This window comes from Aphanomyces astaci, assembly GCF_000520075.1.
Source record: "Aphanomyces astaci strain APO3 unplaced genomic scaffold supercont1.1, whole genome shotgun sequence".
Lineage (NCBI taxonomy): Eukaryota > Oomycota > Saprolegniomycetes > Saprolegniales > Verrucalvaceae > Aphanomyces > Aphanomyces astaci.
In genome coordinates this window covers 268330-282617 of record NW_009798264.1, presented here as the reverse complement: position 1 = coordinate 282617, position 14288 = coordinate 268330, and the positions used below count along the sequence as shown (strand labels likewise).

Here is a 14288-nt window from a genome sequence, read left to right as displayed (position 1 = left end):
GAGTATAATTAATTGATAGTAGTATCATTAGATTAATAATATTTAAAATGTTCTTCACCCCGTCACTACTGTAATATGTAGACTACCGTAAGTACCCTAAGTGTATAATATAAAAATGCATTTAAAATGTATTCTTTTGACGTGGTTTAGAAAAACACTGTTGGATTTATGTCAAAAGGTTCAAGGTCTATGTTGAGGATCAACCAGGGCGGCGGTGGTTGCATGCTGCCGCATACACATGCCAATGAAACAACACTTTTCTCTGGATGCACTCGCCGAAATGACCATCGGCCCGGCGCTTGTCGAGCCGTTGGAACTGCTGTCTGTGGCGCCACTGCCCCCATGCCGTCCACGCCCGCGTCATGTCGGAGCCTTGGCGGCGGTCCAGGAATTCGCGCAGCTTTTGCCGCCGTGTCGTAACGTCGGTCCATGCATGCCATAGACGTCGCAACTCCTTGACTTGCTTGTCGGAACTCCATCGTTTCAACTGCTTTCGAAGCCTGGTCCACCGCTGCTTTGCTCGGTGCCGCACCTCATTCCATTGCCGCCACCTTGTGCGCAGGTTCCATTCGCGTCCCCTTCGCGCCGCGGTCTCCGCCATCGCTCTACGCGACCATTATAGCAACAAACATGCCATTTCTGATGTGTTGCAGTTAGGCCACGTACTCTGCATGCATTTTCTGTACTGCCACCGCACGCTGCCACGCCACGAGCACCCTATTCAATCGCATGAATAGCATCGTAACCTAGCCCATAGACCGGACCTCGTTTTTGCTTTGAGTGTTGCATACTCTGCAGCCTGCGCTTGAATATGTCGAGTCTTGGCCATCCCGAGCCACGCCCTCAACACGTCGTGGAGGTGCCGACGCCGCCATCCCCGACGAAAGGCGCGACATCGTTTGGTTCCGTCTGCCAGCTGCCGCCACGATGTCCAGCATCGCTGCACCGTCGACTTGGCAAAGAATCGATCGGCGTAATTCATCAACACACGTGACCGCCACTGTTGCCACAACTGACTTTGGCGAAACCTCTTGGCTGATTGCAAATGCACGGTTCGCAGCCATCGGCGCTTCCAAGCGCTCACAGCCGCACGTTTCTTCCACGTGTTGAGGTTCCTTTGACCTTCCTCGAAGTGACGACGGGACGCCGCTCGGGCGTCTCCATAAGCCACCCACAGCCTGACAAAGCGTCGAAGGCGACGAGTCCCCGCGCGGCAATGCAACCTACGAAAACACCTACCGAATCGAACGAATGCCAGCCATTGATGTAGCCGGCGTCCAATTTCGCGCACCCTGGCGTACGCGACGGCTTGGCGAGTTTGCCGTGCGACGTGGACCTGGACCTGCCACTCGTGCCAGAGTTGTCGACGTTGTCGCATGTGACGGGTGGTGGCTACGGCTCCGACTTGGATGGATATGGCCACCTTGGTGCGCCACACATGCCACCGCCGCCGTAGATTGCGATGACGAGCGTTCGCTGCCGCTTGAAGCCATTGGGTTCGAGCGACGAAGTGGAGCTGCGTCCATATGAACCATTGGCTGACGGCATCCGACAGGCCGATTGCTGTTCGACGTTGCTGCGCTCGACGGAGCACTTGCTGAGAAACTTTGAATGTCAGCCATCCATTCCACATACGCCGGCTGATCCGTGCTGTTTGAGCCGCCCGCCATTGACGTGTTTGGACGGTGCGGATCGCTGCATAGTGAACCCACACGTACCAGTGCGTGTGGACCATCCGTTTGCAGCGCACGCGGTCCATCCGATTGATCCATTGATCGCGTCGGTGCGACCAAATCAAGTACCGCTGCGTGGCTTTCACTGCTGTCACGTGGACGTGCCACGTCATGAGCACCGACCGAGCCTGTCCCTGCGTCCGTGCCGATCGGGTGGTGGCAACAATCTGAACCGCGCGACGACGAGCTGCCCCAGCGACCCGCCATCCGCGTAAAACGACCTCCAACTTATGCAAGCGGCAGTGACGGGTAGCTACAAACAGGTGCCGCCACCACCGCCAGCGGTCGCGCCGCACAGTCTCGAGAAAACGCGTCCGTCGGTCGGTTAAAGCAGCGGCGGCGGCTCCTCGTTGCATGTACTGGCGCCAAGCAGCCCATACTTGTACAGCTAATTTGGCGTACCAACGAGAAGTTAGGTGCAATTTCGTGGCTCGTAACCACGCTTGCTGCTTCCACGCGTTAAAGACACTGGCGCGAGAACGACCTCCCCGTTGGCATTGGATGGTGGATAAGATCGCCCGATGGGACCTACCAATTAATAACACAATTGATGCTCCACGACGCCATCGAGCGAGGGATTCGATGGTTTGATGAGCCTTCTTTCACAGATATTCATCCTTGGGTGTTGATATCAAGTCTACTCACTACTGCTACTGCTACTACTACTACTAGTATACACAATACCGTTCACACAAGCAGTCTCGTACCTTGCCGTGGCAGTGACGGTGGACCAACCAGCGAGACACTGGGCCAACAGGCTGCGCGTGATAGCACCCAGCCTTTTCAGCACCTAAAACAACACCACCAACAACATTACGAAAGAAGAATGGGTGGCTGGGAGAGCTCAAACCTGGACGGTCACGTGGTGGTGCTTCCATTGACGCCAGTGTGCGGTTGTGATGTGTTGAGTGGCCATTTTCGTCGCGCGCGCTCGCCACCGCGCCGCCGCCATCCGTTTCGTCCACGCCGTCCACACCCACCGACACGAGTTGGCTTCAAACACACGAACTGCCAGATCGTGTCGTTTCGCGGTGAGTTGCTTCGCTTGGCTGTAGTGCTGCCACGTCATAAACAGTCGCTGGACAACGTGGCCCATAATCACGTGGCCCACGCGCGCGCACTTGGCGCGCCGAACCTGCTGGTCCAACACGAGTCGAATCCAGCGCTGAAAGCACCGCAACACCACGGCTTGCGCGCGGAACTGCCACGCCAAATCTTGTCATCATAAACCAATCAATCAGTGGTGTCGATACGTGCAGAATTAATCGAGTGTTGAAGGTGTCGATACATGCAATACAAATAAACGAGGGATGTACTGTACAGTACCGTCTTGCAGGGCGTGGTGGTGCTGGTGGGATACAAACTGAACCCACGCAACAACTGCGCGTTGCTGCCGTCGTTGCTGCGTCCGGGCGACGCCCAAAGCTATGCGTTGCTTGCGGCGTTGGTCGATTCGGAAATGGGCTATCCACGCCATCGCGACCGCCAAATACTAGTATATACACAAAACACACCCACAAAAACCCATGAGAAGACTACACTACCATCACCAACAACGACGCTGACAAGTGATGGAGCTAAATAGTGTGAAAAAACCGACTTGTCGACGGGCACTACGATCCGACAAGGCAGTCAGTTGCTGGCGGCAAAGATGTTGGCGCGCTGCAAACTGCTTCCACAAGATAAGGAACCGCGCCGCCGTTCGCCCTGTGAGCAACACCAGCGCTCGATTGTGGCGCAGTGCCAGCGTCGTTTTCTCGCGCTGGAAGCACCGCCACCGCTGCACAGCTCGTTGCTTTGAGCGTTGCTCGGCCACATCAGTGCAATTCAGCTTTCGTTGCCGCGCCCGCACCGCAAGTTGCCACGTAACCCACTTCCGACGACACAGCGCAACGCGACCGGCAGTGGCCACTTTGAACCTCACGCGCCATTCTCGCCAGCATTCCGTCGGTACGGCGCGAGGCAAATTCGTCGCTCGTACGCTAATAAATAGATCCGTCAAGAAATATCCACTGCGCTTTGTATCATTTCACACAGGGGACTGTACCGGCGGCGCTTTCGCACGAGGTCTCGCCACCGACGCCACCTTGTGGCTAGTGCGTTTGTCCAGTAGTTGCGCAGCAACGAGGTGCACCTGACCTGCCTTGTCTGCCTTGTGTGCCGATAGCCCGCCCAACCGACGAAGGCCTTGTGGACCAAGTTTCGATGCGATTTTGTTGTGGCCATCGCAGCCAGTTTGCTTTGCATGACGTGGCGCGATAGGGTGTCAAATACGCAGCGAATGGTGTGCGTGGCCCACCGCTGCATCTAGAAATTACACGCATATATGATATGATTGTACTTAGTAAGAATCGCACAGGATATTGTGTGAGTAGTACAATGTGGTGGGTTGTCGAGCGAAGGGAGTGGGTGCGGACCGCCCACCGCCGCCATCGCTGGATGTGACAGTGCGCGGCAAAGGCCGTCGCAAGTCGCAGTTCTCTCTGGCGCCTAGCCCAGAGGTGCCACATGCAAAACAACGTCCACCGCCGCCGCTCTTGCTTCATCTCTGCATAAGTCCTCGCTTTCGTCACCAACACGCGAAGGTCCATCCGGGTCTGACGGCGGTACACGAGGGCCGCTGGACGGACGAGGAGCTGATTGTTAGTGGCTTTGATACTATTTAGAGTAGGAACACGTACCCACGCCTCGATGCATGTGATGGCGATGTATGCGATGACGACGGGACTGTCGATAACGGATGGCTGTGAGCCACCGATAAAATTGCACATGCAGCATCGACCACCGCCGTCCACGCTCTAGGGTCTACACATCAACAACAACATCATCATGACTACCCAGTCGTTCAAGTCGCTCGAAGTCGCCATAGAGGGGACAAGAAGTGGAGGTAGCATTCATACGTTTTCGCTCACCTGAATCATGTGGCGGCGGCGCTGTCGTTTCAGAGTCCACTCCCTCCATGCTCTAAAAGCACGAGATCCCGACGTCAGCACATGCAGTTACTACGTCCATCTTGACAGCACGAACCGAAGGCACGGGAGTTGAACCAGCACTTCCAACCGCAGCACCGTGGCCTGCAGCGCCGTACGCGTGTCCACGAGGGTCCTTGTGATGTACCTCCAGCTTCGTAAGGCCGCTTTCAGCACCACTTGGCACCGGAACGCGCGCAAGAGGTGCGCGAGGTGCCGCCGGCTCCGTCTATGGGCCACGTACGCCGTCCACACTGTCCATCTCAGCCGTCGGCACCGACGGACCGCGCCAGCACGGATCGTCCGTGCGGTCTGCTGGAGACGCCCCGCCTCGTGTTTAAACTGCACCCATGCGGTCAAGGCGCGGTGTCGGCTCGCAGCAGTCCAGTGGTGAGTAGCCACGTGCTTCAGCTCCCTTTGTACGTGGATGTCTTGTGTAAACTGCGCCCATTGCGCCAAGACCAAGGCCTTTCGGTGTGTGTGACAGTGCGCGATGGCCGCTCTGTGACGTCGTTGGAGGTGTACCATCTACGCAAACAATACAGTATTCACGAGTTGAGTGTGTTTTTGCTTTTTGAGGGAAAGAGAGAGACATAGTCAGCAGGCGGCTCACCTCTCGCCACAGGTCGAACCGACGACTCAGTTGACGGACGAGCCAATGCTGCAACGCTCGGATCGAGTTCGTCCGGTCCAGTCGTTGGGCTGACGCCATCTCTCGCCATCGCTACATCAATATGACAGGCAGGTTGTTGTTAACAAAGTTGCACTTCGTGACAAGACACGATGATGACGTGGCTGCAGACTATGCGATCCGTTGCTTGCACTAAAGTGCACTGTGCACTTCCTCAGCGTCGTCCGTACCTCAAACCCACGCAGCGCCGCAACGCACTGCCATCGATGGATCGCCGCCGTGCACACCACCGTCGTGGCGTTGTCCGATTGGTCGAGCAGGTCCACGAAAGCGTCGACCGCTGCTTGTGTCGTGGCCTGTCGGCATCGCCGTAAATGCAAGATTCGCCACTGCTTCCATATCCACAAGCCCCGGCGGTGCGCGGACGCGAGGGTCAACTGACTCTCGAGGGCGACCAGGGGGTGCAGGGCATGCTGCCACGTGTGGATGGCTTGGTACTGCTGGGATCGTGGCCAAAGAGCGGCCACCCGACGAAGCAGGGGCCGACTGTGTTGCCATTGCCGCCACCGCCGCCAAACCAGTTGCAAGTGGCGCCTGGTGGTTGTGGCGTGTGCGATCTCTAGCGCCATGACGCGGCGCTGACTGGCGAGGAACACGGAGGCCCGCCACGTGGAAAAAAGGCTCGACATCGACCGTCCTTCCAATAGCGCCACCACGGCGGAGAAGCGATGGCGGAGGTCCACCCGTTGCCTCCACTCGCGCAGTACTGTGTCTTATGTGAGAACGAAGACATTTCAAATAGAATGGACATGCAACCATTGGTTTGCAGGGTTATCACAAGACGAGATGGGGAAAATGGATGAATATGAAAACCAAGGATCGCATTCCCTGGATGCTTGCTGCACACATGAACGGAGTGAGTGAGAGAGACCTACCTAGGTGGCAAATGCGAATGTGTCGATGATATCGAAACGCGCGCAGCTGCGGCGCTAGCCACGCATGCCGCGACCACAACGCAAACCTACGACCAGGAAACATTCGATTTAGATGATATGAATAAACTCATCCCGACACCAATGACACGGTTGGTTCATATATCGCCATAACAGCAGCCCACGAGCAACGTATACATGCCAATATTTCACTGTATGTACCGCGTGGACATCAAGGTTGCGCTTGATGTGGCCATGAACTCGTGCAACTTGGCCACCAACATTTGTTTCGAGTGTACGAACGACCGCCACGTGGCAGTGCAATGCTGGAGCTGCGCGAGTCGTCGCGTGCCAAGCAGGTCCTGCAGCCTGCGCTTGAGGGCGAGTTGGGCGATTCGGCGCTGCTGCCACTGCGTCAGCGCTCGACGGCAGAGTGCCCGTTGGAATGCCGTGGCGGCGGCGGCAGTTTGATGGGAGCGGTGGAGGCGGTGATCTGCGTAGGCGCGCCACCGGAGCATCCGACCGGCGAGGTCCAGCTGATGCCACCGCTGGACGATGCCTCGCATCGAGTGCTTCTGTCGGCGAACAAGTGCAATTTGCACTTTCCACGTCGTCCACGCCACATGCACCGTCGACGCGTGAAACCAGCGCTTGGCCTGGCCGAGTTTGGCTGTCCAAAGGCGCTTCGATTTGGTCGCGTTGTGCCACTACCACACAACAGAAACCATCCAATTCAACACACATGCATCCTTGCAAACGAAAGGACACCGTCGCCTAGGCGTTGAAGGCCTTTGCATATATATATATGCATGTACATGTTGCACAGCGGCGTGTTGCCAACGTCGCTGCATGTGCGCGACTTGAGCCGTCCTCGCCCGCCGCCGACCGGATTGCGTCCGCGTGTGCTGCTGCCACCGCTCCAACACCCTCGCAGCCACGGACGTAAAGAAGTGGCAGCTTCGAAGCGTGGTCCATTGGCGCAGCTGTCGCTGGAACGTTGCGGTTGTGTGCAAAGTCGTGACGGCCACATGCAACTGCCGCCGCGCCCGAGCCGCTTGGCACTGATGGGATTTCAAACGGATGGCTACGGTGGCTCGACTGTATCGAGTCCACGCTTGCCATGCGTTGCGAACCGTGCGACGGGTCCACGCCACCTGTCCATCGAATATTACCGTCATGATCATCATCCACTAACAACGAATGTCGTGCTACCTCGGCCAAGTCGCACTGCTGCCTCGTTCGCTGAGCCATGTGCGTGTAGGTGCACCATCGGCGCCAGCTTCGAAGAAATGTGTGACGCTGGCTGCACCCAAGGGCCCGTGGCAAGGTGTGGCGCACCCTTCGCAACAACCCTGCACGCCGATGCCAGCACTGCACCGCTTGGCAAAGGCGTCGGGATATGCATCGATCGTCAAGCTCTTTTTTGCCTTGTGCATTGTGAACAAGCCCACGCCATTGCTGAAACATTCGGCCGACGTGGTTGAGGCTCAATGTTTGACATACCAGCCGACTTTTCGCGCGGAGGTGCTTCTGGGTGTGGAGCACGCGCCGCCATCCTGCGAATGTCGTGCCAAGGCAACGCTCGTGCTGCCACGTCATGGCCGCCAGCAACTTGCACCGCATCGATGTCCTCGCGATCACTCTGGCCACCCACTGGCGCCACACGCGGTGTGTCCTGCGCCGATTGCGACCGTCGGTGTGTTGGGCCAACACCCGCCGGACCGCCCGACCAGCCTTGGTCACTCCACTCCAAAGCCGTAAAAGGCGTCGCGTTGTCGAAGTCAAAGTCGAGCGCCGCATCGTCGACACGGCAGCTCGCCACGAGCGATGTTTTCTGTGCCATGTTTTACATGTAAAAACAAAGGTAGTTGAAAGTATACCTTGCATATTGACGCCATACGGTGAAAATGCCGTCGACGCGACGGAGCAGGCGCTGTTGGCAATGCGACTCAACTGTCTTGAGCTTGTTGTACTCAGAGTTCCACACTGTCCACCACCTCCGAGTGCCAAGAAGAGAGTGAAGCGCTAGGCCGTGGACGAACACATGAAGGCGGATATGGCGACGGTGGCGAGTAAGCTCACGCCATGAGCGCAACAAGGTCGTGAGTCGTCTACCAGCCAGGACACGCACTGCTGTGTGGAGTCCAGTGCGGCGACGCCAGTGCTAGCCAAAACATGGTCGAGGTGAAGGAACGATGTTAAAGAGACACATCGCCATTGTGTGTATTGTACCTGGTACCATCCGGCAAACGCTCGAGCAACCTGGCGCGAGTTCCGGTGAGCCCACTGGGACTCCAGCATGCGATGAGTGCACCGGTTTTCGTCGACGTATTGCAGCCACACACAAAAGGCCATTCGTCGGACGTGGTGCTTCATCTGGGTGCGGAACGTGTGGACGACGGCAGCGATGAGTTTGCGTTGCTTCCACTCACGCCAGAACCGCGCTCGGCGGCGAAACTGCACGGCCGCCGTCACAGTCTTGGCTTCTTGCGCCGACTGCTTGGCACAGCTACAACGGTACTATAGTCCTAACAAGCCCCAGAGTAAAGTAACGACACGATCGTACTAGCGCCACGTATGCAGGTAGTGACCATGCAGCGCTGCGGTGAACAGTCGCGGCAGTGTCGTCTGAAGCATCTGCACCCGACGACGCACGGCTACATATGCCGACCAGACCCGCCACGTCGTGCGCGTCATGGTGCGATGGACGTGCTAGACGGAGAATTATATTCATATCGCGATCGATTTGAAATCGACGGCTTGATCGATCAAGGGAGTTTGTTTACTTGAAGCACGGTGGCGGTCACGATGTGGTGGTGTTGGCGAGTCGCAAACCACCGGCGCCACTGTGCGACACCGCGGGCCGTTGCATGGTGCATGGCTACAGCGTCACACCGTACGGCAAGTTCCCGTCCTTGTCGTTGGGTGCTGCTAGTGTGTTGCCACTGCCGCCACGCCTACGAGTATCCATGTTGATTTGGAAGTATAACAGTCAAACGATTTGTCTGGGGAATAGCAGGCGGGGGGGGGGAGTAAGTATGTACCTCAAGAAGCACCCGACGCGAACGGTTGGTTGTCGTGCGTTCCAAGCCGAGCCGCTGACGGTGACGTTGACCTACAAACTGTCCCCACGATCGCAAGACCCGACAAAGGGCCACGTGTTGTTGCTTGCGACAGGTGTACGCATGCTCCAACGCTTGTAGCCATCGCTGCCACGTCCGTCGCGTCACGACATGCGCGTGGGCAGTTTGAAGTTGCCGGCGTTTGGGGCCAAAATGGATGGCCCACAGGCGCCACGCCAGGAAACAGCTCCGACGACGCCGAAGGGTTGCTCGATGCCACCTCCGTTGGACGTCGACGTTGCGAAGCGTACAGCGTGCAACGTCATGCATCCACCCACGCCACACTTTGGTCAGTGTCCAGCGCCGGAGCAATCGGTCCGACGCCAATTGGATCGCTCGATTGCGCCCGTGAAATGAATGGCTGAGGTTCATTTGGGTTTCATCGTCGGAGGCTGGCCACACGAGCTGGAGCCATCGCACCAACGCTTTGAATTGCACCGGAGGCAATCCTCGTCGTGGTTGTTGGTGGTGTGGGGGAGAAGACGCTTGTAATTGTCTAAGAGGTCATTGCATGCGATATCGTGATATTTATGACGGGTAGTTTTGCACCAAAGCGAAGAACGATATGGAAGAAGGATCATACCGATGGCGGGTGGCGCGCAGGTTCTTGGCCACCTTGGCCCAGCCTTCAAACGCACTTGCCAACACTCGAAACACATGAACGTGATGGTGATTGGGGTGGTCTACGGGGACGGCAACTTGAGTTCCTACGCAATGGATGCACACACTTGAGTTCTAAAGTTAAAGGGAAGAACACAGACTGGATTGCTTGAGCTCGTCGCGACGATGGTGTGGCGACGCCATGACGTCCAAGAAGCGATCGGTCGCCGTGGGGGACGACATCTAACGACCGTGGAATTCGACTTAGTCATCAACGAGTGCAACTAAGCGAGTAACGAGGACATACTGTTCCTTGCATGGACTGTACTCTCGAGACCTATGCATTCAAAGGATCGACTGGTGACGAAATGGGTAGAAGTGGATCTAGGCAAGGACGTACATGACGCGCCAACTTCTTCCACCAGTTCGGCTCTGGATCCATGGACAACGTGAGCACGAGCTGTTGCACGCGTCGGGACAGGTGCGGCTGCTGCGAATGCTCGGCAGCCTCCAACACTTGCAGAAGCGTCAGGTCCGTCCGGCCATGCGCCTTCTCGGCCCGACGGAGGATATGTCCGATGCGATCGACTATGTCGTACATCATTGCTTCTCCTATTCCTACTTGGACGCGCTTACCATGCTCCATCGACGTCGGTCGGAAACTTAGTTGTTCGAAAAGCGGTCGTCGTCGCGTCGTTTCAAGATTTCGAACGGACCAATCAAACATCAGAAAAGTGTTGATTTATTATATTAACCGGACTGCAACCACGCCATTTTGGCTTCTCGCGCTCGTCGGAGTTCATGCACGCTATGCAAGCCAACGTCATATGACTGATGAGAAGGCACATCTAAGGGAGAGTACCCATAAGAGCTGTAGTCTGGCGGGGGCGGCAGCGCCTGCCTTGGACGAGATGACAACCTCGAGTGGGACGAGAACGTGGCGGCTGGAGGCGACGACGGCGCACGATAATACTGCGATGGCATCATCGTACGATGCTTCATGTATCTGTGATAGTCAGGCTTGGTCGACCTTCTCGGCGAAGCGAGCACGTCTTCGTGTTCCCTGCTTGAATGGCCACCGTACATGTTATGCGATGTGACCGCAGCATGGCGGCGGAGGTCGCCATCGTCGTGGATGTGTTCGCTCTATACATACACACAAGAGGCCAAACCACCTACATCACCATGCTGCACACAACGAGGAGCAGGACGTACTTGGTTGTTCTTGTGTCTTGATGGACGGCCAGACGGATGATGGACACGTGGTCGCTGCGGCAAATCGTCGTCGTCTTCGTCCTACGTCAGGGTTGAACGAACGAGGCCCACAGTTTGCCACGTCGTACCGTGTCGCAGGTTTCGCGCACGAGCATGTCAAAGCGCAGCATCACGTCGGACGATTCGTCGTGTACGGACGGCGGGGGAAACACCCGCCACGTCGTCGGCTCGTCCTTTCCATCGCCGTCGCCTTCTTCTTCGTCGTCATTGGCATTCAACCCTCCGTGCCACAGCTCGCACCCCGTTCGCCCCATCACGCGCGCCTGCACCCCCATTTTGTCAATCAGGTTACATATATATATATCACTTTCGTCGCCTAGTGCAAACTCGACTGTCTCATGGAATCAGGTTGTCGTTTGTACGTACGCGCGCATTGGCCTCGTCCCGTCGCGCCTGCTCCGCCTGCTGCGTGGCGACTTGCAATTCGGCGGCCGCCTTGGCCTTGGCCGCGTTCATCACGACTTGCAGCGCGTCCTTCTCTTGCTTTTCCCGCTCGTCCAAGTTGAGGCTACGCCCAGCCAGTCCATCCAAACTGAAATTAGTGTGACAGAGATACACATTATTTACCGATGGCGCAGCGTATACATGGCGACACTGAGGTCTTCGACAATGTCTTGGGCCGATCTCTTCATATCCACGTCGTACATGCTGTCTTCTTCTTCTTCGGCCATCATTTGATTGGTGTCCACGGGCGATGGGAGGTCACGATGTTGTCGCCCCTCGTCGATATCAACATGTGACATCGTGTCTAGTCGATCTGGGATATGCAACCGAGCTTGAATCGCCTGGCTTTGCTCTGTCGCATGCGCTTTCACTCGCTGCAAACGATCTAAAAGCGATTCCACATCAGCATCATCAGGAGCAGCGTCTTGCAGGCCGAGCGCGGTCGGGCTAAACAGCACGGTGGACATGACAGGGGAGAATGGGGCCGCCGCCTAGATGCGTGTGTGATTGTCACGTATAGTAGACAAAGGCAATGTATGCATCTATGCTGACCATCCATTTTGAACGACTAGTAAGTACTACTAGTATACTATTATGGATCTATGAGATACAGCGAGTTGCAACATGTACCAAGTCGACGCGAGACAGGATGGCGCGCAACGCACGGTCGTCCGACACGATTTGGGAACGCATCATGTGATCCAGCTGCGACGACGTTGCGGCCTCCGATGCCTACAGCAAGAAGCATCATAACAAACAAGTTGGCTGGCATGATGAAGGAAGCATGCAAAGCAAACGACCTGCTCGAGGCGGTCTAGGATCGGCCACAGTTCCTTGTCGGTCGTAGCGCCATGTGTGTGGACGACGTGGACGGCATGCTTTGCATCTCCTTTGCCAATCTACTCTCCAAATGAAGTAGAGGCAATACACAAGGAATGACCAGTGAAGGCCGTACCTCGGTGGAGGTGGGACGCTGCTGCTGGGTCGGGGACGACTCGGCACTGTACCCCTGGACTTTTTTTGTGAGCAGATCAAAGGCCGCCGCGAGCTCCGACGCCACCGTCAACGCCGACACCGGCAATGGCGGCGCGGCGCGGGCGTCGTCTTCTTGCGCTTTGGCTTCGTCGGCCAGCTCGCGCGCATTCCGCGCGACAAACCCAGACAGGACATGCGTCATGTCCTTGTCAATGTCCACAGCAGTCTTTCGAATCACATCTGCCGTCGACGGTGTCACATGGATCTCCCTTGCCATGCTGTTATCCTATTATGCGTACTTGTATGATTATTCTAGGAGCGACACGATTGTACCGAGCGCGGCGGAGGGTTGTTGTGTTGCTGGTCCAGCATCATCAATGCAATCTGTTCGTCCAAGCGCTCGCGTGGGGGCACCACCTACTGTCGTGGATCAGACCACACGACAGGAAGGAAAAAGATGGGATACTGGATAACGACTATGGCGGGGAGGCGGTGGAACCGGCGACACTGCTCGCCGTTGATGGTGACCACGAGGGATGGTCGATGATGATGCGGATATGCGCGGGGGACGAGACGGATGTGACATCGGGGTACCCTTTGTGGGCAGTATCGAAGATGGCGACGTTCCGTTTGCGTGGCGGTTGTGAACAAGTTGATTGAGTGCTTCAATATCATCGTCGACATCGGCATGTGGAGTCGGGGAAGATGGACGTGAACGATGGACATCGGCAGCATCATGTCGTCGTCGCGGGGACAGGACATGCAGGGGGTATCCATGGCGGAAGCGTTCGATCAAACCTTCCACAGAAGTGTCGCTTCCATCGTCGCTTGCCATGGTAATAATTCAAGTAGAATGACAGTTACAAAAGTGCATTTTGCAATTAACATATTATTTATTAGAATATCCAAAACAGGGGAATGTAATGACGGGGGAAGCGCTCGACGATGATAAGCAGGACAACCGCGGAGAAGACAAACATGCCTGCGGCAATCCACACCTTGTCCATGTACGCTTGATGGTCGAGTTCCTTGAGGAGTCGCTGGGTTTGCTTGAGTTTCTCTTTCACTTCTGCATACCGTTCGTGTGTCTTCTTGAGGTCGTTCGTGCCATCGCCCATGCGCCGCCGCACCTCCTCGGACAGTTCAATCTGCGCTCGCAATGCGCGATTCGTACGTTCCATCGACCGATGAACGTCTGCATGGGTCGCTTTCATCGATTCCGCCCGTACCTTGGGTATGTCCATGAGTTCATCGTGCTCTTGCTGAAGGGATCTCTGTCGCTGAGCTAGCAGCCATTGCTTCAAGAGGGTTTCCGCACGTGCCTTCTCCCTCGCCCACTCAGCTTTATGGTCTGGGTCTTCATCAATCCGTTGTGTCAGCTTGTTGATCGCTACTTGCAAGCGTTCCTGGATTTGCGAAGCTTCCTGCGAAGCGATCGCCGCTACCGCCGTCTTGTCCCGCAGCAGGGCCGCCACGCGCTCAAACAACGGTTGTCCCATGATGATTGTGTCAAAATCGCCAAATTAACTGTTAGTTTCTTTCAAATTCCGAATGTTGAAAGCGAAGTATATATCGAAACATACCGATATATCAAAGACGACATAGAA

General features: G+C 56.3%; 2 protein-coding genes across 3 annotated transcripts; both read right to left on the bottom strand.

The window, feature by feature from the left end:
• Nucleotides 1–116: 116 nt before the first annotated feature.
• Nucleotides 117–10648, bottom strand: H257_00091. 2 transcript variants are annotated; one of them, XM_009822618.1, is made up of 28 exons: nucleotides 10624–10648; nucleotides 10388–10575; nucleotides 10295–10324; nucleotides 10149–10230; nucleotides 9971–10094; nucleotides 9310–9883; nucleotides 9052–9222; nucleotides 8832–8977; nucleotides 8498–8774; nucleotides 8146–8429; nucleotides 7478–8099; nucleotides 7081–7419; nucleotides 6488–6972; nucleotides 6269–6354; nucleotides 5564–6099; nucleotides 5316–5426; nucleotides 4761–5230; nucleotides 4646–4697; nucleotides 4415–4538; nucleotides 4112–4353; nucleotides 3781–4040; nucleotides 3334–3715; nucleotides 3060–3225; nucleotides 2584–2948; nucleotides 2441–2523; nucleotides 765–2261; nucleotides 667–717; nucleotides 117–605 (listed from the first exon to the last, which is right to left on the bottom strand). In XM_009822618.1, the coding sequence occupies exons 1-28, from the start codon at nucleotides 10631–10633 to the stop codon at nucleotides 200–202; spliced, it is 8163 nt and encodes a 2720-aa protein (XP_009820920.1). In that variant the 5' UTR covers nucleotides 10634–10648; the 3' UTR covers nucleotides 117–199. The 2 variants fall into 2 exon arrangements, with proteins under 2 accessions (XP_009820920.1, XP_009820919.1); XM_009822617.1 differs by lacking the exon at nucleotides 10624–10648 and having other exon boundaries at nucleotides 10388–10600.
• A 2887-nt stretch (nucleotides 10649–13535) lies between these two features.
• Nucleotides 13536–14215, bottom strand: H257_00090 (hypothetical protein). The gene has a single exon (XM_009822616.1). The coding sequence runs from the start codon at nucleotides 14178–14180 to the stop codon at nucleotides 13578–13580; it is 603 nt and encodes a 200-aa protein (XP_009820918.1). The 5' UTR covers nucleotides 14181–14215; the 3' UTR covers nucleotides 13536–13577.
• Between the last annotated feature and the right edge of the window lie 73 nt (nucleotides 14216–14288).